Source organism: Lithobates pipiens, unplaced genomic scaffold (genome assembly GCF_037356315.1).
Source record: "Lithobates pipiens isolate NorthernLeopardFrog02 unplaced genomic scaffold, aLitPip1_a1.2 Scaffold_24, whole genome shotgun sequence".
Taxonomy (NCBI): domain Eukaryota; kingdom Metazoa; phylum Chordata; class Amphibia; order Anura; family Ranidae; genus Lithobates; species Lithobates pipiens.
In genome coordinates this window covers 6,569,693-6,593,355 of record NW_027507786.1, presented here as the reverse complement: position 1 = coordinate 6,593,355, position 23,663 = coordinate 6,569,693, and the positions used below count along the sequence as shown (strand labels likewise).

The 23,663-nt window shown below is 45.1% G+C and overlaps 1 protein-coding gene across 2 annotated transcripts in view; it reads right to left on the bottom strand.

Moving 5' to 3' along the window:
- AMPD3 (adenosine monophosphate deaminase 3) overlaps nucleotides 1-23,663 on the bottom strand; it is a 96,353-nt gene that overhangs the window by 5,543 nt on the left and 67,147 nt on the right. For both annotated transcript variants that reach the window (XM_077453551.1, XM_077453549.1), the window contains 8 exons: nucleotides 21,453-21,647; nucleotides 19,713-19,844; nucleotides 13,200-13,363; nucleotides 7,811-7,937; nucleotides 5,358-5,521; nucleotides 3,960-4,080; nucleotides 1,072-1,245; nucleotides 732-842 (listed from right to left, as the gene is read on the bottom strand). In XM_077453551.1, the coding sequence (XP_077309677.1) occupies nucleotides 732-842; nucleotides 1,072-1,245; nucleotides 3,960-4,080; nucleotides 5,358-5,521; nucleotides 7,811-7,937; nucleotides 13,200-13,363; nucleotides 19,713-19,844; nucleotides 21,453-21,647 (1,188 nt within the window). The remainder of the gene's footprint in view (nucleotides 1-731; nucleotides 843-1,071; nucleotides 1,246-3,959; nucleotides 4,081-5,357; nucleotides 5,522-7,810; nucleotides 7,938-13,199; nucleotides 13,364-19,712; nucleotides 19,845-21,452; nucleotides 21,648-23,663) is intronic.

Below are 23,663 nucleotides of genomic sequence, written 5' to 3'. Positions count from 1 at the left end.
TTCCCGGCTCTGTACACCTGCTGTGCCCATTATGAGGGGTTCCCACCATCCTTGTGCTGAGTTCCCAGGTCTGTATAAATGCTGTGCCCATTATGAGGGGCTACCACCATCTCTGCACTAAGTTCCTGAGGTGTGTGCACACCTGCTGGGCCCAAAGTAAGGAAAAAAAAAATGGAGGCCTGAAATCCATGGTAAACATCTGTCAATATGGTTAACCTTGTGTGTCTTGAGTATTCTGAACAATGCACAGGATGACCAGCACAAGGTCAAAAGAGAGCCAACACAATTTTCTGGGGTCAGAAATTCCTTCAATCTGTTCTGAAGACAACATAAAAAGGGCCGTGAAATAAGGCTGTGTTGTGTTGTTCCTCAGCCCTGATGAGGCGATTTCCGACCCCTGAAATGTGTTGACTCTGTTCTGCTCTTTTATCACCTGTAATAGAAACATATAGTAAATATATAATAAAGTTTGATCAGATTTGAGGAGCTCTCATCCTTCTTTCCTTCAAGATAAGGTATGCTGGACCATGGACCACTGTTGGTGTGTTGGGTCAAAGCTACCCAGCCACTCTCTCATCACTTCCATCAAAAAAAGATAAGAGACGTGTACATGATCTTCCACCAACCGCCACACATCCCCAACTGCTGATATCTGCAAGCGGGGGAAGGATCCCTCGGTGACCAGGATTATACAGAGCGCTCCATTACGTGAAACCCGTTCATCCACTGACCTTGTCGGAGAGGCCGCTCTGCAGGACGCTGTTCCTGGCAAGTTCACACAAATCGCAGGTGCTCAGCTTCCATACCTGGGCAGCAATGGCGTATTCTTCCATCAGCGCTTCCTATAAAACACAATATTTATCAGCGTATTGAACTAACTGCACAGATATAGGACCATTGACCACACTCAACAAGGGCCATTGCTTTTCTGATTAACTGGTTTTCGAAAACAAAATTATTTTTTTAATGTAAAGTATGTATGTCACCGTCCTGGGCAACACAGACTCATATCTAACCACATCCCTATTTTTATTGATTTACATGTTTTATTTATTATTTTTTGTTACCCACCTTGGTGTAGTGGAACTGCATCGGGTCATCTGTGGACAAAGACACCACAAGGCCTTTATGGAGGAATTCTCGCAGCGGGTTTTTGGAATATTCCAGAAACAGGCTGTTGTTGCTGAGCGGAGACATGGCAATGGGGATCTGCGCCAGGTAATACAGGTACTGCAGCACAGGGCTCTGCAAGAGGAACACACATTCTGGTTACTTATCACAGGTCTGTGCACTGCTGCTCAATGGTGACATCTTGTGGTCATTCAGAAAAATGCAGAAAATGTTTAATTGCTTTTTGTTATGTTTTTCTTGCAATAAGGGTTCCTCAATAAAAGACTTCAGAGATCAAATTGCAATTGCAAAGTGTGGTTAAAAAATAAAATAAAAAAATGTATATATATGTATATATATACACACATATATACATTTTTTTAAAGTTTGTAAGTATGTGTGTAGAGAGATAGAATCTCTCTCTCTATATATATATATATATAGATATATATATATATATATATATATATAGATATAGATAGAGATAGAGATAGAGAGAGAGAGAGAGAGAGAGAGAGAGAGAGAGAGAGAGAGAGAGGAGAGAGAGAGAGAGAGAGAGAGAGAATATATATATATATATATATATATATATATATATATACCCACATACATACTTTTTTTAGGGCTCATACAATTGGGTATGCTCCAAATATGCTGCCAGAAATGTCTCTAATCTAGCGTATTTTTTTGCATTCATGTGCATATTTGTTCATGTTTATAAGCATAAATGCACTCTATTGGCTAGAATAAATTTATGTGCCTACACGCTTTTACACACGCTTAAAATTATGCCTCTCTAAATGCAGCTTTGAGGCATTTTTGCATGGCCCTGGGCACAAATATGTGCCTGCATGTGTATGACTACATTAAATAACATGCAGCTACATTCACAGGCTGTAAAAAAAAAAAATTTTAAAAAACATTTTTTTAAAAAGGGCTCAGGCCGTGTGCATGAGCCCTTAACATACATGCAAAGCGGTGAGCTGCATGTCTTACGGATGCATGAGCACATAGTTTGTTTATCTTTATTCTTCCAATTTCCTTCAATCCATAAATTCCGAACCAAAGGGATGCAACACCAGTATCTTTTTTTTTTAAGCTATTTATTGCATTATAGAAACATTGTGAGATGATAGGACAGTTTCCTGACGCCTCCACCCTTTCTCAAGTTCACAAGTCAAAATCAATCTGTGAATTTGAGGAAGGGAGTAAATACGCCCAAAAACCATCACTCTATTTCACAATGTGAAATATAATACAATTAAAGAAAGAGGAAAAAGAAAGATACTGGTGTAAGGTCCCTTTGGTTCGGTGTATATTATACATATATATACACACACACACATATACATATACATATACATATATATATATATATAGATATAGATATAGATATAGATATACAAGTTTAAGAGGGTGGAGAGCATCAGCAGATTAAGTCCGTTATCTCTGCAAGTAACCAGGTGGATCTCAAAATAACCATCCAAATCTTTTTACAGCATTTTCTTGTGAAAAAAGAAAAATCTATTTACAGCGGGTAAAATAAGCATGGGACATTTTTCTAGGTGAATATACACTATATTACCAAAATTATTGGGACACCTGCCTTTACACACACACATACAATTTAATGGCATCCCAGTCTTAGTCCGTAGGGTTCAATATTGTGCTGGCCCACCCTTTGCAGCTATAACAGCTTCAACTCATCTGGGAAGCCCGTCCACAAGGTTTAGGAGTGTGTCTATGGGAATGTTTGCCCCTACCCAGGACCAGTGCTTGACTATTTGGTGCCCAAGACCATCACTACACCCCCCCCCCCCCCCCGATTGTCAGAGCAGACTCATAGGGGCTGCAGAACTTCCATTCTGAGACATGGTGTCCGCCTCCTCTGCCCCCCCCCCCCCCTCCTGCTGTCATCCAACTCCTGAGAACTGACTCAGGATCGCCCTCCTCACAGGCTGAGCTGCTGCTGCTGGCCGCCTCCTCCACAGCCGTGATGGATGTCCTCTATGGTATATAGTGGTGTTCTTCAGACCCTCACGTTCCCTGGCCAGGCTAGTAGGGAAGCCCACTGGGCAGCAGTGTGCCCTAGGCGTCTGCCCAGACATCCCCGTTTTCCGGGGACAGTTCCCGGATTGAGGACACTGTACCCGAACCAAGTCTGTCCCCGGATTGGATTTGGACAGGATCTAGGGCAATTTTAAAGACAGTCAGTGCAGAATTGAAAAAAAAAAAATCTGCATTACATCCTGCCTCCCCCCCCCCCCCCCCACGCTCTGCCACTCCTACTAGCTTTAGTAGTACTATAATTATGGTAGTTATTCTGTGCTCCTTTCTGATGATCGTGTGCTGGTCGGAGTGGAGAGACTATTTCTTCAGGTTCGGGTACATGCCCATTCCGCTCCTGCTCGCATGTTCTTCTGCCTTGGCTCAAGTCCCAGCCAACCACCTGCCCATCTCCTTGCCTTCCCTGGCGGAGTGATCTTCCTCTGCTCCCCACCCAGTGGTAGCCGGGGCCCGGAGAGTAAGACTTGACAGGCTGTGAGCTGGGCGGTGGCGGCGAAGGGCAGAGAGTCGCTAATTGCCACCATTACTAGTAATAAAAAAAAAAAATATGTCCCCGGATTTCATTTAAAAAAATCTGGTCATCTTACCCTACCCTTAACCCAAACCAATACAAAGGAAAGGCGAAGATGTGGGCTGAAATGCTTTTTGCACTCAGAAACTCAACCTTTGCAAAGCTGAAATGTCATTGTTTTTTTTCCCAGGCAAGGCAAAACTATCATTCCTTGAACAACTGCTGAATCTTCCAGGTCAAATTATTTCACTATTAGATCTCGCTTTCTTACCTTCTTGAGATTCAGTCCATGGGAGATGTTGTCTGCTGTTAAAAATGCCGACACCAGATGGGTGATGGAGCCGGCTTCACCGCAATGTGGTCGGAAGAGAAAAGTGCTCATCCCTCTCTCTCTGCATAGGAAAGAAGATATCAATGAATTTTAGGACTATGAGACCAAATCTGCTACATGCCATCAAACTGGTACCTAAAACTAGTGACTACACAGACAGACTGCAGCAAAACATTAGTGGTGACACATGCAGAGTAGTAACTACAGCATGTCAACCATGAACTTCCAGTTAGTCATGCCATTGAAAGAGAGTATTTTTCTATGGAGTATAATGAAAGATACTCAGCAATAAGGATTGTACATTAAAAAAACGTTCATTTTTATTTTAATGCAGAAACTATACTATATTTAATGACATCCCTGTCTTAGTCCGTAGGGTTCAGTATTGAGTTGGCCCATCCTTTGTAGCTATAACAGCTTCAACTCTTCTGGGAAGGCCGTCCACAAGGTTTAGGAGTGTGTCTATGGGAATGTTTGACCATTCTTCCAGAAGAGCATTTGTGAGGTCAGGCACCAATGTTGGATGAGAAGGCCTGGCTCGCAGACTCCGCTCTAATTCATCCCTAAGGTGTTCTATTGGGTTGAAGTCAGGACCAGTCAAGTTCCTCCACGCCCAAACTCGCTCATCCATGTCTTTATGGACCTTGCTTTTTTTTATTTATTTTTATCAACTGATGCAGTGGCTAGAAGCATCACATACTCAACCATTCACAGGGAGCTTTGCACTGTATGGATGAAAACAAAGCTTCTTCTAATTGGGGGATATCATATCATCATCCGCCCAGCTCTCCACCTCAGCCAATCAGAGGAAGCTTTGTTTTCATTGATACGATAAAAAGCTCCCTGTGAATGACTACGCAGCACTCAGCCTGACTCGATTTTGTTCCTGGAATCCGACGAGAAGATCCCACAACCGAAAAACAGCGCTGTATACTTTATGAAGCTGAGGCTACATACAGTTTATACAGTGCTCCTAGCCTCTGCATCAGTTAGTGAAGGTAATAGTTCATTTGGACTAGCTTGGAGATCAGCTTTAAATTCAACTTCTGTGTCTTATTAAAAAGTCAATCTGTCTGTGAATAGTGCCAATTCAGCAGGTGCCCATACTGTTCGGACAGACCGGGTCTAAGGAGGTATGTCAGTGTATAAAGCGGCAATGAAACAGACCATTGGCTGCTAAGATCCTTCCATTGAAAGATGAGCACAGATTGTCTGCCAGTTTACTATGAGTTGCACTTGGTCTATTACATTATCCTAATCCTAATCCTAATATTTTGCCTGGACAGAATCCCTTTAAATTCTCCATAATCAGTGATATAAGGGGAACTGGGCACTCACTTGCGCAGGTTGTTGAGGATCATAATGTTGGCATACATATAATACAAGTAGTAGCTGTATGGTGGGTTTTGCTCCTGTGTCCACAGGTCGGGGGTGGGGCTCTTGTAAGAGAACATATGTTCGTTGTATTTGGATTCATCATCCACACTGTCAAATCCCGTCACCTAGAACAGAAGCATCTCATTAGGTTACAGTTTGTGTCCTCGCTATAGTAGTCTGTAGTAAAAAGAAACTTTGGTTACAATATAAACTCCTTTGTTAGAACCTCCTGATATATTGTCATAAGTATCACTCTTATTTTATTTAAAAAAAAGGAAAATTATACTTTACTAACTCAGCAAAATGCATTTTAAATTTTTTTATATTTTTATATTTACCGGTATTTCTTTATAAAGCAGCTGTAGAAAAGTTAGTTTTTTTTTCCCCCTTGCTTACACAGTTGAGAAAGGCATAGGGTTCACATTTTACTCATGCAACGGTGGACGGTGTAGATTTCCCCAGACTTGTGTACACACGATCAGACTTTCCGACAACAAGATCTTGTTGGCGGAAAATTTGAGCACCTGCCAAGAAACATTTGTTGTTGGAAATTCCGACAGCAAATGTCCGATGGAGCATACACACGGTCAGACTTTCCGACAACAAGCTCACATCCAACATTTACCGTCGGAAAATCCGACCGTGTGTACGCGGCATTAGAGGTTCCCTTTTCCTGACATTGCTGTAGATGCAGTAAATTTCCCCCCTTACTGAAACAGTTAAAGAAGAAACAGAGATCTTTTACTAATGCTGCTGTGAAAGAGGTAATGCTCCTCTTTAATGAGAGTTGAAGAGGCAGGGTCCCCTTTCACCAATTCAGCTGCAGATTTGGCAGTGTTCCCCCTAATGACACAGTTTAGGAAGAAATAGGGTTCCCTCTTGGGAGATTCCCCCATTATAGAACAGAAGTCCCCTTTGGAAGTCCCCCACCTCCATAGAAGTAGAGTTCTCCTCTTAGAAGTTCCAACCTCAGTAGAAATAGAGAGCTCCTCTTAGAGGTCCTTCCTCTCCATAGAAGAAGAGTTCCCATCTTTGAAGTCCCCACTCCATAGAAATAAAGTCCTCCCCTTAGAAGTCCCCCCCCCCCCCCTCTGTAGCATAGTTCTCACCTTAGAAGTTCCCACTTCAGTAAAAAAATTATTTTGACCTTAGAAGTTCCCACGTTAATAAAAGTAGGAGTTCCCATCTTAAAAGTTCTCTCTCCAAAGTAGTAGAGTTCTCCCCTTAGATGTTTCTACCACAGTAGAAGTAGGGATACACTTAGGAGTTACCCCCCACAGTAGAATAGAGTTCACCTCTTAGAAGTCTCAACTCCATAGAAGTAGAGTTCTCTCCTTAGATGTTTCTACCACAGTAGAAGTAGGGATACACTTAGGCTTTACCCCCCACAGTAGAATAGAGTTCACATCTTAGAAGTCTCAACTCCATAGAAGTAGAGTTCTCTCCTTAGAAGTCCCCACCTCAGTAGAAGTAGAGAGACATCCGGTATCCTCTTAGAAGTTCCCTTCTCCATAGAAGTTCCCTTCTCCATAGAAGTATAGTCCCCATCTTAGAAATCCCTCCTCCAAAGAAGTAACATTCTCATCTCAGTAGAAGTAGAGATCTCCTCTTAGAAGTACCCCCGCAATAGAATAAAGTTCACCTCTTAGAAATTCCACCTCCAAAGAAGTAAAGTTCTCACCTTAGAAGTTCCCACCTCAGCAGAAGTAGAAATCTCTTCTTAGAAATTCCCTCCTCAGTAGCAGAGTTCTCACCTTAGAAGTTCCCACCTTAGTAGAAGTACAGTTCTCCCTTTAGATGTTTCCACCTCAGTAGAAGTAGAGTTCCCATCTTAGAAGTTCCTCCTCCAAAGAAGTAAAGTTCTCCCCTTAGACGGTCCCACCTCAGTAGAAATAGGGATACACTCTTAGAAGTACCACCCACAGTAGAACAGGGTTCACTTCTTAGAAGTTCACTCCTCCATAAAAGTAGAGCTCTCACCTTAGAAGTTCCCATCTCAGCAGAAACAGAGTTCTCACCTTAGAAGTTCCCACCTCAGTAGAAGTAGAAATCCCCCTCTTAGAAATTCCTCCTATAGTAGAATAGAGTTCACCCTTTAAAAGATGCAGTCTACTTTCTCTACTGCAGTTGGCACTCAACCACAGCGACATTGCAGAGGGAGAGGAAGTCTATGGTTTCTCGGGTCACTGGGGAAGCTATCCAATTGGATGTTGGCACCACATGTGACAGATGTGTTACTGCCGCTGCACCTTCCCACAAGCTACCCTCCTCCCACGTAGAAGTAGGGTTACCCCCTTACAAGTTTCCCTCATTGTAGAATAGAGGTTACCCCTTAAACTTTCCTCCCTCAGTAGAAGTAGACTTCCCCCCTCGATAGGAAAGCTGTGGATGTGTTAGGGTTTCCCCTTACTTACATAGTTTAGGAAGAGGTAAAGCTCCTTGTGGTCGGAGGGATTGATTGTGGCCTCAAACAAAGGGAGAAAAATATTTTCTAACATTTTACCAAAGTTGGGAAGGATTTTCTTTGACTTGAAGATATCACTGCAAGAAACAAAGGAGATACAAAGGTCATGCCATCTATATAAGGTCCATCTATATACAGTCATATGCCAATCCATATACAGTCACACATCCATATACAGTCATCTATCCATACAAGGACATATAGTACATTAATCCATATACGGTCATACATCTATACATACATGGTCATACCTTCCATGCAATATTATGTAGTACATCCATCCATCCATCCATGTACAGTCATACATTCATCCATACAAGGTCAAACCATTCAGTGGCAGCTGGTGCTCAATTTTCTTGGGGTGGCGGCCGTGGCCCCCCCAGACAGCCATCCATCCCCCTCCCAGCCAGACACCCCCACCCCATCCCCCCAGGCGCGCGCTCGATCGCCACTTCCTCTCCCCCATCTCTCGATCTGCTCATCGCTCCCCCATCACCTGCCAGACCCCCTGCCAGCCCCAAACTTATCCCATCTGGGTCGTGACTTTGGCAGATCCCCCCCCCTCCAGAGTCCCGGCAGTTGCTTCTCCTCCCGGGTCAATCAGGACTCACGACCAATCGGCTTTTAGGACTCGCTTCCTGATTGGCCGGGGAGGAAAAACAGGAAAACAATTGGGTGGGCTCTGGGCGCAGTGCTCTGTGCCCCAAGTCCACCCTTTGCTGAAGCCAATTAGAGCCTCAGGCTCCAATCATATGCTTCTAATAAAAAAGAAAACTGCAATCCGGCACCCTGCATGTAGATTATGGGCCGGGCGCATGGATTAGGGGGGGCTAAACTGAGATGATGCCATCAGTCTGCTAGAGCCATGAGAAAGCATTTCCTCAGTCTCCTCTCCCCCAGTGACCAGAGAAAAACATTGTGTCAGATATTTGTGAACACTGTCAAGAACTGCACAAACACCAGGGATGTTTGTGTCATCTCTGAGCCAGCATCTCAGTCCAAGATGAAGACGATGACCCTGGATGATGCCATGATGATGGCACTGTCAGAAAGTACTGTGATCTATAATAAGTAATAAACATTCGGAAAAGGTTCCAGTTGCACAAAAACACAACTGTCCATGGCATTCTATCTCACACACCAGCAATACAATGGTAAATCTAGTTGTGAGTTACTGATAAAGAGATACTATGGGTCATACCAAAGCTATTCTAAATACCTTCTGAATGTAAGATGTCAAGTTTCTGGTCGGATAAGTCTTATTTCCAGAGGCAGGGAGGCATCGTCCTGATGTCCTATGTCAGGGTAATGGACAGTATGACAAAACTTTTGTCTCTGACAGCCCTCAGCTGCTGGATAATGACCCCCTGATTTTACGCTATGAGAACAGAGCAGCAGCTGTTGGAATCAGGAAAACCATTACCTTCTTACTATTATATTTCATGATAACTTGCAACTTCCTGAACAGGGAAAGTTGGGGTGGTTTGAGGGTTTTTCTTTGGGTATGGGGGGGGGGTTGGGTGTAAAGGGTGGATGCATATAAGGGGCATGAAGTAAGATAAGACATCATGCACAGTTGCAGTGGTAAAAGAGAGCTTTTTTTGGATAGTAGGTGTAAAGAGGAGGAGGAGTGTAGACAAAATGAGTGCTGAAAGAAAGTGCTGGCATTGCTGGAGGAGACGGGGGTTGTAAAGCTATGGAACAGAGGAGCTCAGGAGCAGTCCAGTGTGGTGGCATGGCTCAGGAGCAAGCCGGTGTGGTGGCTGGGGTCAGGAGCAGGCCAATGTGGTGGTGCGGCTCAGGAGCAAGCCGGTGTGGTGACGGGGCTCAGGAGCATGCTGAAAAGAAGGTCGGAGATAGCAGGCTGGCTCAGGAGCAAGCCCATGTGGTGGCAGGACTCCTCTCAGCCTCCCACAGACTCTCCCTCTTGGTGGTGGCAGGGATGGCTCAGGAGCAGACTGTGGTGGCGGGCCTCGGGAGCTAGCCCGGTGCGGTGGCGGGCCTCGGGAGCTAGCCCGGTGGCGGGCCTCGGGAGCTAGCCCGGTGCGGTGGCGGGCCTCGGGAGCTAGCTGGTGGTGGTGGGGCTCAAGAGCAAGCCGTTGTGGTGGCAGAACTCCTCTCAGCCTCCCACAGACTCTCCCTCTCAGTGGTGGCAGGGATGGCTCAGGAGCAGACGTGTGGTGGCGGGCCTCGGGAGCTAGCCCGGTGCGGTGGCGGGCCTCGGGAGCTAGCGCGGTGCGGTGGCGGGCCTCGGGAGCTAGCCCGGTGCGGTGGCGGGCCTCGGGAGCTAGCTGGTGGTGGTGGGGCTCAAGAGCAAGCCGTTGTGGTGGCAGGACTCCTCTCAGCCTCCCACAGACTCTCCCTCTCGGTGGTGGCAGGGATGGCTCAGGAGCAGACGTGTGGTGGCGGGCCTCGGGAGTTAGCCCGGTGTGGTGGCGGGCCTCGGGAGCTAGCCCGGTGCGGTGGCGGGCCTCGGGAGCTAGCCCGGTGTGGTTGCGGGCCTCGGGGGCTAGCCCGGTGCGGTGGCGGGCCTCGGGAGCTAGCTGGTGGTGGTGGGGCTCAAGAGCAAGCCGTTGTGGTGGCAGGACTCCTCTCAGCCTCCCACAGACTCTCCCTCTCCAAGCAAGTGTCCAAGGGAAGTACAGGATCTAGGAGGACTGTTGGTTAGAACAAGGATCCTTGGGAGGAGGGCTGCATAGGACTGATGGAAATAGAAAGAGGCATGTCACAAGGCAGGGGGTGACTGATCAGAGGGTTGCATTGGAACTTTATTACAATTGGACAGACCAATAGAGAGCAAGAAGTGGAAAGAGGAGAACTTGTTACTAAAAGCAGAATTCCCCGTTGGCACAATGAATCTAACTAATGCTGGAAGAAAATCACTTGTCCAACCATCATGGACACAACTGATTTTGAATGACTTTTTGATGGAGTGCCATGTTAATGATTAACTTTGACAAGCGCATGCATATAAGACTAGTAACAGTTCTTCTTGTTGGGGAGTGAATTAGAAATGCTTTCCTTCCCATTAGATCCAACCAACATTTTCCATTGCTATCCTTAAATATTTTTTTTGCTCGCTCTGGTCGAAAACAAATTGTCAAATTTTTCTCTTTAACTCTTACAAAATTGTCCTTTTCTAGATGTCTAAGGCCTGCTTAAAGAGGAACTAAACCCCCAGAAATACTCACCTTCACCTTCCAGCGATGTGACGTTACATCCGTTGCCACCCGCTGTCATCTTCTTCCTGGGTACCAGGTTCTGGGGCCTCTTGATTGGCTGGTGGTGGAGTGACATCAAAGCATGCATGTAAATGAGAGTCAGTCATTCAGACACAGCCAGCGTGTGTGGATAACGCATGCTGAGCTGCGCATTCGAAACTCCGTGTGCGTTCAATAGAAGACGGAGTGGCCAGGTAAGTATTATTGCAGAAGAGACATTGCGTGTTTTCTGCAATAAAGAGTTGCCTGCTCACAGTTAAATAGTTACAAAAGTTTAGCTCCCCTTTTACCTTAGCTTACATATTAAGGATTTGTCTTTAAATTAAACATGTGTGGTTCGCTTCGTTCCGAATCGAAATTCAGACAAATATTTTGTTATTCGGATGGATCCAAATTACAAAATTAAGGAATTTAAATGAATCCGAAATAGCGAACCAAAGTTAAATTCAGATTCGAAAACAAAATTTGCTCTGAATTAGAAAACAAATTTCAATCAAAATCAAATTTGAAAATATTAGAAATCGATTTTCTAAAAATTAATACAATAAAATAGAATATATAATAAAGCAATAGAATAAAAATGAAAGGAATAAAATAAAGTTTAATAAAATTGAAAATGTTTATAATATTCATATTTTATATATTTTTAGAACATATTCTATAATTAGAATATGACCGTCTTCCTAAATTTGAACAGAATAAATTTGAATAGAATAGATTACAATCCAAAACAATAGAAAATAAAAGAATAGAAAATAAGAGTAGACATGTGCATGACGGAAAAAATTTGTTTGGTTTCGATTCATTAATCTAGTTATTTTGTTTTGTTAAATTCGGTTGATTCGTTCAATTCGTATTTGGAATTTATATTAAAATTTTTTTGAATTTTCTTTGAATTTACTGGGTTTTTTTTTCGATTCGAAATTTTCTAAATCAAATACTTTTGCTTTTTTTTTTTTTTTTTTTTATTCGAATGTGGCAAAGTGAACAAAAGAGAAATCGTCATCAAATTATTACAATGACTCTTTTTAAATCACTTTGGCTTAACAAAAACAGCATTATTTTGAAATGGTACTCTAATACACACAGTCTTTGATTTCAGAAACATGTTTACAGTTCTAATTCGACTGGAATTCGATGTAAAATGCTATACGAATTTCAGTCTGGATTTCCGAAATCCGACAAATTTTGGTATAATTTTATATTGTAATTTGCGTATTTGGATATATACCAATCTCCGGATAAGGAAACAATTGTCAGAATATTCATTTGGAACTAAACAAACCGCACATGTCTAAGTAAGAGAATAGAACAGAAGAGAAAAACAATAGAATAGAATAAAATCTAAAGAATATAACCATCTTTAGAAATTCAAATTTCGAATAGAATGAATTTGAATAGAAAAGATTAGAATAGAAAATAAGAGAATAGAAAATAATTGAATTACTATAGAGTAAAATAAAATAGAAAGAATATAACTGTAATATTCAATTTTATTTTATTCTATTATTTTCTATTCTATTATTTTCTATTCTATTATTTTCTATTCTATTTTCTATTCTAATCTTTCCTATTTGAATTCAAAAAAGTCCACTCAAAATTCGAATTTTGGGAAGATGGTTATATATTTTTTTCTATTTTATTCAATTTTGTTCTAATTATCAAATTGTCAGAAAGTCAGTATCAATAGCCTAATGCAACAGCTGCATTTAAATGGGAAAAAAATAAATAATCTTATTTGATTGCGTTTTCTATTTCAAATACCGATTCGATCATTTTTTTTCTTCAAATTTGTTTACTATGTGGTCAGATTTTTTTTCAAATTCGGTTTGAATTTTTCAAATGTGAATCAGAATACGAAACAAAATGGATTCCGAAAACCGATGAAATTAATGTAACGCTTTTAACGAAACCAATTTATTTAAATAACAAATCAAAACAAATTTTTTGTCCTGCACATGTCTGCTTTAAAATGTTACTTTTGTTTTATAAAAGACTAAAAAAAAACTTGTATTAAAAAAAAGTGCAAGTAAATTTATGATTATTTTATTATAATAAAATATCATGTATATAAAAGATGCTGAAAAAGGCACGCAGAAAGTTCCCAGATGGACTTACAAGATACGGGGCACCTGGATCATCCATCGCATGTTGGGCGAGTAGACTTTGTGTTGGATGAACCAGCGGGCCATGGAGTTCCATTCATCCGGGGAGCGGCCGTAGATGGATAAGCGCGGCTCTGTATACTGGTACTTGCTTTCCTCCAACTCCTGGCCCACTTCCTGCAGGCAAAAAAAAAAAAATCATTATACCCACTCATGTTTTTTTTTTTGCATTACTTTTCCTTCATACTGGTGTTTCAAAACACCAAATGCAATCATTAAGAGGCTGGAAGAACATTTGAAGAACTATATTTCCAGTAAAGCTGCATGTTCTGCATGCTCACTGCTATTTTCTTTCCAGGTCAAAAGTGTTTCATTCATACAGAACAAAAACACTGCACTATGGCCACTAGATGGCGCTGATGATCGTAAGAAATACACATAATCCTCAGTATCTTTTTTTTTTGGTATTATTAATGTATTTATGTATTATTAATTTTATTTATGTATTGATCGCTTATTCTTGATTAATATTTATTTACCAGTTAAAAAAAAATATTATTAATTCTTTACTATTTAATTTGATTTATTTACTGCATTTGAGCAGCAAACACACACCTAAATGTGCATCAAAACATGCAAAAGCACTTATAAACATTTCAATGCATGTCTAACGTGCACGTTATTGCACATTTCAATGCATGTTTATTTGCCTATTTAAAAAAAATATTTATTATTATTTAATATAGGCAAATTGCATGTTTCAATGCCTGTCTATGGTGAAAAAAATGCTTAAAAATGCACCAATGTGCCTAAATTCAGCTACAAAAGTAAATTGTCCACTAATCAGCACTCCTCCCCCCCCCCTCTTTTTTCTATTATTGTGCACAGTTGTATTCATTTATTATTTATTTACTATTATTATATTTATTAATATTTTTTTATTTGCCTGTTTAAAAAAAATATTTATTTAATACGTGCAAATCGTATTTGTTTCAATGCATGTCTATGGTGAAAAATGCTTAAAAATGCACCATTGTGCCTAAATTGAGCTACAAAAGTAGCTTGTCCACTAATTAGCCCCTTTTTTATTATTGTGCACAGTTGTATTTATTTATCTACTTTCTATTATTATTATTATTATATTTATTAATATTTGTTTATTTGCCTGTTTAAAAAAAAAATTGTTTATTATTACTTAATACGTGCAAATTGCATGTCCCAATGCCTGTCTATGGTGAAAAAAAAAACAATGTGTCCAAATTGAGCTACAAAAGTAGCTTGTCCACTAATCAGCCCTCTTCCCTCTTAATTCGAATTATTGTGCACAGTTGTATTTATTTATTATTTACTTACTAGTATTAATATAATTTTTATTTGCCTGTTTAAATTTTTATTTATTATTATTTAATACTTGCAAATCGCATGTTTCAATGCACGTCTATGGTGAAAAAAATGCTTAAAAATGCACCAATGTGCCTAAATCAAGCTACAAAAGTAGCTTGTCCACTAATCACCCCCCCCAAATTTTTTTTTTATTGTGCACAGTTTTATTTATTACTATTATTTATTATTCTTATATTTGCCTGTTTAAAAAAATATATTATTATTCAATTTTATTTATTGCATTTGAGCAGAAAAACACATCTAAAATGCCCATAAAGACTCACAAAAGTGCTTGCAGAATGTGCAAATTTGAATACATTTTTATGGGGGGGGGGGGGGGGGAGTCACCAATCTACCAATCTGTCCGAACTGAGCTACAAGTGTTGCTCCAAAACTTTTATCAGCTTTAGGTGACTTGGAGTGAAGAGGTGAACCAACTTCATAGAGATGCATTGAGTGACTCTTTTTGGAACTTCAAGTTACTAAACGCTCAGGTGTGAATGGGGCTGGAGAGAAAAGAGTTGAACGTTTGCTCCTGTCCTCATTCGCACAAAAGTACTGTACCGGGGATGGATACCATTACCATAAAAGCACGTTGGTACAACACAAATATATGATCTTGACTACTTGTATTCATTTAGTATATTTAATAATTACCAATATCAGACAAGTTACATTCAAGTCCAAAAGGGTTCCCTGAAGAAGCAGATAATATACCATAAAACGTGTTGGTACATAAAGGACCATCTGAATACCGCTAACTCAATAAGGACAATATACTGAGGCGAGGAGGGAAGGCTCACTGATGGAGGCGGAGAGGGAAGGCTCACTGATGGAGGCGGAGAGGGAAGGCTCACTGATGGAGGCGGAGAGGGAAGGCTCACTGATGGAGGCGGAGAGGGAAGGCTCACTGATGGAGGCGGAGAGGGAAGGCTCACTGATGGAGGCGGAGAGGGAAGGCTCACTGATGGAGGCGGAGAGGGAAGGCTCACTGATGGAGGCGGAGAGGGAAGGCTCACTGATGGAGGCGGAGAGGGAAGGCTCACTGATGGAGGCGGAGAGGGAAGGCTCACTGATGGAGGCGGAGAGGGAAGGCTCACTGATGGAGGCGGAGAGGGAAGGCTCACTGATGGAGGCGGAGAGGGAAGGCTCACTGATGGAGGCGGAGAGGGAAGGCTCACTGATGGAGGCGGAGAGGGAAGGCTCACTGATGGAGGCGGGGAGGGAAGGCTCATTGGTGGGGAGGGAAGGCTCATTGGTGGGGAGGGAAGGCTCATTGGTGGAGGTGGGGAGGGAAGGCTCATTGGTGGGGAGGAAAGGCTCATTGGTGGAGAGGGAAGGCTCACTGATGGAGGCGGAGAGGGAAGGCTCACTGATGGAGGCGGAGAGGGAAGGCTCACTGATGGAGGCGGAGAGGGAAGGCTCATTGGTGGGGAGGGAAGGCTCATTGGTGGGGAGGGAAGGCTCATTGGTGGGGAGGGAAGGCTCATTGGTGGAGGTGGGGAGGAAAGGCTCATTGGTGGGGAGGAAAGGCTCATTGGTGGAGAGGGAAGGCTCACTGATGGAGGCGGAGAGGGAAGGCTCACTGATGGAGGCGGAGAGGGAAGGCTCACTGATGGAGGCGGAGAGGGAAGGCTCACTGATGGAGGCGGAGAGGGAAGGCTCACTGGTGGAGGCGGAGAGGGAAGGCTCACTGGTGGAGGCGGAGAGGGAAGGCTCACTGGTGGAGGCGGAGAGGGAAGGCTCACTGGTGGAGGCGGAGAGGGAAGGCTCACTGGTGGGGAGGGAAGGTTCATTGGTGGGGAGGGAAGGCTCATTGGTGGAGGTGGGGAGGGAAGGCTTATTGGTGGAGGTGGGGAGGGAAGGCTCATTGGTGGAGAGGGAAGGCTCACTGATGGAGGTGGAGAGGGAAGGCTCACTAATGGAGGCAGAGAGGGAAGGCTCACTGATGGAGGCGGAGAGGGAAGGCTCACTGATGGAGGCGGAGAGGGAAGGCTCACTGATGGAGGCGGAGAGGGAAGGCTCACTGATGGAGGCGGAGAGGGAAGGCTCACTGATGGAGGCGGAGAGGGAAGGCTCACTGATGGAGGCGGAGAGGGAAGGCTCATTGGTGGGGAGGGAAGGCTCATTGGTGGGGAGGGAAGGCTCATTGGTGGAGGTGGGGAGGGAAGGCTCATTGGTGGGGAGGAAAGGCTCATTGGTGGGGAGGAAAGGCTCATTGGTGGAGAGGGAAGGCTCATTGGTGGAGGCGGAGAGAGAAGGCTCACTGATGGAGGCGGAGAGGGAAGGCTCACTGATGGAGGCGGAGAGGGAAGGCTCATTGGTGGGGAGGGAAGGCTCATTGGTGGAGGTGGGGAGGAAAGGCTCATTGGTGGGGAGGAAAGGCTCATTGGTGGAGAGGGAAGGCTCACTGATGGAGGCGGAGAGGGAAGGCTCACTGATGGAGGCGGAGAGGGAAGGCTCACTGATGGAGGCGGAGAGGGAAGGCTCACTGGTGGAGGCGGAGAGGGAAGGCTCACTGGTGGAGGCGGAGAGGGAAGGCTCACTGGTGGAGGCGGAGAGGGAAGGCTCACTGGTGGAGGCGGAGAGGGAAGGCTCACTGGTGGAGGCGGAGAGGGAAGGCTCACTGGTGGGGAGGGAAGGCTCACTGGTGGGGAGGGAAGGCTTATTGGTGGGGAGGGAAGGCTCATTGGTGGAGGTGGGGAGGGAAGGCTCATTGGTGGAGGTGGGGAGGGAAGGCTCATTGGTGGAGGCGGAGAGGGAAGGCTCACTGATGGAGGCAAAGAGGGAAGGCTCACTGATGGAGGCGGAGAGGGAAGGCTCACTGATGGAGGCGGAGAGGGAAGGCTCACTGATGGAGGCGGAGAGGGAAGGCTCACTGATGGAGGCGGAGAGGGAAGGCTCACTGATGGAGGCGGAGAGGGAAGGCTCATTGGTGGGGAGGGAAGGCTCATTGGTGGGGAGGGAAGGCTCATTGGTGGAGGTGGGGAGGGAAGGCTCATTGGTGGGGAGGAAAGGCTCATTGGTGGGGAGGAAAGGCTCATTGGTGGAGAGGGAAGGCTCACTGATGGAGGCGGAGAGAGAAGGCTCACTGATGGAGGCGGAGAGGGAAGGCTCACTGATGGAGGCGGAGAGGGAAGGCTCATTGGTGGGGAGGGAAGGCTCATTGGTGGGGAGGGAAGGCTCATTGGTGGAGGTGGGGAGGAAAGGCTCATTGGTGGGGAGGAAAGGCTCATTGGTGGAGAGGGAAGGCTCACTGATGGAGGCGGAGAGGGAAGGCTCACTGATGGAGGCGGAGAGGGAAGGCTCACTGATGGAGGCGGAGAGGGAAGGCTCACTGGTGGAGGCGGAGAGGGAAGGCTCACTGGTGGAGGCGGAGAGGGAAGGCTCACTGGTGGAGGCGGAGAGGGAAGGCTCACTGGTGGAGGCGGAGAGGGAAGGCTCACTGGTGGGGAGGGAAGGCTCACTGGTGGGGAGGGAAGGCTTATTGGTGGGGAGGGAAGGCTCATTGGTGGAGGTGGGGAGGGAAGGCTCATTGGTGGAGGTGGGGAGGGAAGGCTCATTGGTGGAGGCGGAGAGGGAAGGCTCACTGATGGAGGCAAAGAGGGAAGGCTCACTGATGGAGGCGGAGAGGGAAGGCTCACTGATGGAGGCGGAGAGGGAAGGCTCACTGATGGAGGCGGAGAGGGAAGGCTCACTGATGGAGGCGGAGAGGGAAGGCTCACTGATGGAGGCGGAGAGGGAAGGCTCACTGATGGAGGCGGAGAGGGAAGGCTCACTGATGGAGGCGGAGAGGGAAGGCTCACTGATGGAGGATGGAAGGGAAGGCTCATTGATGGAGGATGGAAGGGAAGGCTCATTGATGGAGGCGGAGAGGGAAGGCTCACTGATGGAGGCGGAGAGGGAAGGCTCACTGATGGAGGCGGAGAGGGAAGGCTCACTGATGGAGGCGGAGAGGGAAGGCTCACTGATGGAGGCGGAGAGGGAAGGCTCACTGATGGAGGATGGAAGGGAAGGCTCATTGATGGAGGATGGAAGGGAAGGCTCATTGATGGAGGTGGAGAGGGAAGGCTCACTGATGGAGGTGGAGAGGGAAGGCTCACTGATGGAGGATGGAAGGGAAGGCTCATTGATGGAGGATGGAAGGGAAGGCTCACTGATGGAGGTGGAGAGGGAAGGCTCACTGATGGAGGTGGAGAGGGAAGGCTCACTGTTGGAGGTGGAGAGGGAAGGCTCACTGATGGAGGTGGAGAGGGAAGGCTCACTGATGGAGGTGGAGAGGGAAGGCTCACTGATGGAGGTGGAGAGGGAAGGCTCACTGATGGAGGTGGAGAGGGAAGGCTCACTGATGGAGGTGGAGAGGGAAGGCTCACTGATGGAGGTGGAGAGGGAAGGCTCACTGATGGAGGTGGGGGGGAGCTCATTGGAGGATGGAAGGGAAGGCTCATTGATGGAGGTGGGGCGGGAAGGCTCATTGATAGAGGTGGAGAGGGAAGGTTGGACGGTGTTGTCCGATCCAATAGAAGAGTTACTGGAGCACAAATTGCTGAAAAAGTGAATGCTGGTTCTAATGGAAAGGTGTCAGAACACACAGAGCATTGCAGTTTGCTGTGTAAGCGGCTGCAAAGCTGCAGAATGGTCAGGGTGTCCACAGCCAAAAGCTCCTACAATGGGAACGTGAGCATCAGAGATGGAGCATGGAGCAATGGAAGAATGGAGCCTGGTCTGATGAATTCAAGAATGGTTTGAGGAGCACAACAAGTTCAAGGTGTTGACTTGGCCTCCAGATCTCAATCCAAATTGAGCATCTGTGGGATGTGCTGGAAAAAACAAGTCCAATCCACGGAGGCCCCTCCTCACAACTTACAGGACTTAAAGGATCTGCTACTGACGGCTTGGTGCCAGATACCACAGACCTTCAGAAGCATGGTGGAGTTCAATGCTCTGATGGGTTATGGTGGGGGTCATAATGTTATGTCTCACCTGAAAATGTGTTTTTTTTTCTTTAACCTAAATCTAAAGTAAAAAGATGGTTATAATGTGTTGGTATATGATTTTTGAAAGATGTATGACCTTAAAAATTGTATATAAATATATTACAAACTCATTATTTTTGGGCACTGGCTTCCTCAGGTATTCTTACCTTGATGATGCGGGCAAAATACTCCCCCTCAATGTAGTTCTCCGTCTTCAGATACAAATCGCGCAGCTCGCTGGCCCCCACAGGGTTGTATTTGGCGTTGAACTTGTCAAAACGATGAAATGTTTGACGTCCCTGCAACACAAATTTGTGGTCTTTTAAAATGATGTCTTAAAAAGGGCAAGATGCTTAGAATTATACCAACATAACATATTCACACATGGCACTGATGATACCAAAAAGTCTGAAACAGCTGTATGCAGTTTGGAATAAATGGCTCTATAACAGTGATGGTGAACCTTGGCACCCCTGATGTTTTGGAACTACATTTCCCATGATGCTCATGCCCTCTGCTGTGTAGTTGAGCATCATGGGAAATGTAGTTCCAAAACATCTGGAGTGCCAAGGTTTGCCATCACTGCTCTATAACATTGGGCTATATTAGCGCTATACAACAGCAGATCTGGATATGCATTTGTAGTGTTGGGCAAACAGTTTGGGCTGAGCAGAAATTTGGCCCGAACTTGACCGTTTTTGTGCATTTGGCGGGCCACCACGTCCTTAACAACAGATGAGTCATCAGCTGTCAGCGGGCTTCCCTGCTGACAGCTGAAAGAAAAAAAAAAACAGCGTGGGGTACCCCCCCCCCCCCCCAAAAAAAAATCCACACCAGAACCTTACCCAAGCACGCAGCCTGACAGGTCAGGAAAGGGGGAAAGCATACCTCTTCTTAACCATACCAGGCCGCATGCCCTCAACATGGGGGGGGGGGATGCTTGGATAAGGATCTGGTATAGATTTGGGGGGGACACCACGTCATTTTTTTCTTTATTTTTTTAAATAGTCAGGTGCCGACAATTGCAACCATGAGTTAATTTAAATGCGATTTGGCTGTTGGGTCTTTCCGTAAACACCTTTTTAGAGTGGGGCTTAATTTTTAAAGGGGTGGGGTTAATCTTGCCTGGAGAAGTCAAGGCCTTGTGTAGAGCCAGGGCCTATTAACCAGTAGACTCCGGAGAGATACAGACTCAGCACTGTAGTTACCCTACAGTATGTACTTTTTAGGCCAGGTCAGGCTCACTTTAAGCCAATCATATTAGCATATACATAGATCAAAAAAAAAAAAAAGTTTAAAGACTATAGACTTCCTTTAAATAACACAAGTCATCCTCTACATTTGGTGTACTGATCCTGTAAAAGACCAGGTTATGCCATCACTTGCAGTTCTATGGTCGGCGGGGTTTAGCATTCAGCTTGGTCTAAAGCAGGGATATGCAATTAGTGGACCTCCAGCTGTTGCAGAACTACAAGTCCCATGAGGCATAGCAAGACTCTGACAGCCACAAGCATGAGACCCAGAAGGAGAGGCATGATGGGACTTGTAGTTTTGCAACAGCTGGAGGTCCGCTAATTGCATATCCCTGGTCTAAAGGTACCTGTACGCCATAAATTATGACTGTGTACAACTGACAGGCAACATAAGCTATAATACGAGAGCCGGAGCGGAACTTCAAAACGTCAAGACACTGTTCACAGGAAATTGTCAGTAGAGAGAATGTTAACTGTAGAAGGATAAGAAACAGACGCCTCTATAAATACAATTCTTACTTGAGAGACAACTTTTTCCCACACTTCAGGGCTAGACCACAAGAACTTAAGACTACATGCAGTTAGGGTCGCAGGACTTGCTCTTTTATGGCCGTTGCCTTGCCTATAAGGGAGTAAAAAATATATGTCTCTTACCGCATGTACATCCAGAGAGTCAACAGTGAGGTCATATGGGTCCATGTGAAGGCTCTCAAATAGCTCCTTCAGGGTCATCTTCTGCCCATTCTTCTCAGCCACTACCCGCTCGGGTTCTGTGCGATATGTGTGTTTGATGAAGCGCAAGAGATGCTTCTGGTTCATACAGGCTGCAGCGTGGATATGAGTGTCTACCTGTGTTAGACAAAATTAGAGGGTCATTGAAGGCGACTACATATGGTACATTGGAGAACATTGAAGGTGACTGCATACAGTACATTGGAGAACATTGAAGGTGACTGCATACAGTACATTGGAGAACATTGAAGGTGACTTACTTACAGTACATTGGAGAACATTGAAGGTGACTTACTTACAGTACATTGGAGAACATTGAAGGTGACTTACTTACAGTACTAGGGTCGCCACCTTTTCTTCAAGTCAAACCCGAACACTTTCGCTGAGCACGCCATTTTATTTTATAGTATAAACTTCATATATATTTTGCCTTTAAATAACATTTCTAAATAGTTTCACAGTAAGGGGGGTCTCTGCAGACCCTGATGTAAGGGAGAATTCTGGGGCCTCTAACATAAGGGATGCTCTGGGAACCCTGATTTAAGGGGGAACACCGAGAACTCTGATGTAAGGAGAGGGCTCTAATATAAGGGGGAACACTATGGCTTCTGGTGTAAAGGGGAACTGTGATATAAGGGGTGCTCTGAGAACCCTGATTTACCTTAGTGTGGTCACTCAGAGGCAGGAGAGAGAAGGGGGGAAGACTTCAGTGACAGACAGGGACAGATGGTGAGCTCACTCACCCCTTGGAAGTCAGCACCTCTCATCCAGATGTATCCGAGGCTGCTGAATTGAAATTTTCTGGCCCCAACTTTCCTTTTCTGAGGCACAGCGCCAGGGATTGGAGTGTGGGCAGACACAGAGGGGTAGGGGTAGGAGGATGAGGTGCTGATCGAGCCCTCTCCTCTCCAGTCTGTGTGTGTGTGTTTGGGGGTGGATTGTTAGTGCTGGCTTTGGGCAGTGTGAAAGAGTGTAACAGACACTCTCAGCCTAGACAACTGCAGCCAGCAACCCTGCTGGGAAGCCATAGTCCAGTCAAAATAATGTGTCCGGGTTTCAGACAGTCTGAAACCCGGACGCATGATTCCAAACCCGAACTGTCTGGGTGAATCCTGAACAGGTGGCAACCCTATACAGTGCATTGGAGAACACTGAAGGTGACTGCATACAGTACACTGGAGAACATTGAAGGTGACTACATACAGTACATTGGAGAACATTGAAGCTGACTAATTACAGTCCATTGAAAACATTAAAAGATGACTACATACAGTATATTGGGGAATATTTTCCATTTATGTTTGGATTAGGTAACATTTGCATGTTTGTAGGCTCTGTCATGACCTGGCTGATGTTCCAAGACAAGGCCAACATGGGGAAAGGTCTGGTATTCAACCAATAACTATTGTTTCATCAGCAACTGATCTGTAGCTATCATATTCCCCCCAAAGGTGAAAACACGCAAGTCCATCCAATGCAAACAGAAATGTTTTAATCAAGACCTTTTTATGAAGAGGTCATTTAGAGTCTATGTAGGCAGCTGCAGTCTTTTTTTCTCCACTTTGGGTGGCGCTCGTCCCGAGCGGTACTGTAGCTGGAGGGGAAGTCAAAGGAAAATGAGTTCCCTTGATTCCCTGGAGCCATGTTCCAGTTGGCTATGCTGCATCTAGGTGGCCATCTTGGGTCATGCAGAATCTTTTTAAGTCCCTGCCCTCAGGTTTTGATGCACATTTGCAAAACGGCTAGTGTAGGGAGAGCATACCTGTCTGCCAGGAACAGCACTAGTGGGAATCAGAGGTTCTATAGGAGTAGAGAAAGCTCAGGGCCTACGTCTACACGTCAGCAAGCTCCCTTCTGGGTTGGACTGGCCAGGTTGCATTCCACCCCCTTGGCAATCGCTGTGTTTGGTTTTGGGCCTACCACCGCTGACTCTTCCCTACAAAAAACAGTAAGTTCCTGATCTATTGAGCTCCCCTGCCGGGCTGTTGTATGGTTTTACAAGTTCTTCAATATATCTCTTATGGCATCCCGGGTCTTGGTGCGTTTACTGCCACTGCTACCCAACATCTAGGTCATCCATGCATAGATAGCCCTATCTAATATTTTTATAGACAGCTTTACTTTAGTTCTAAG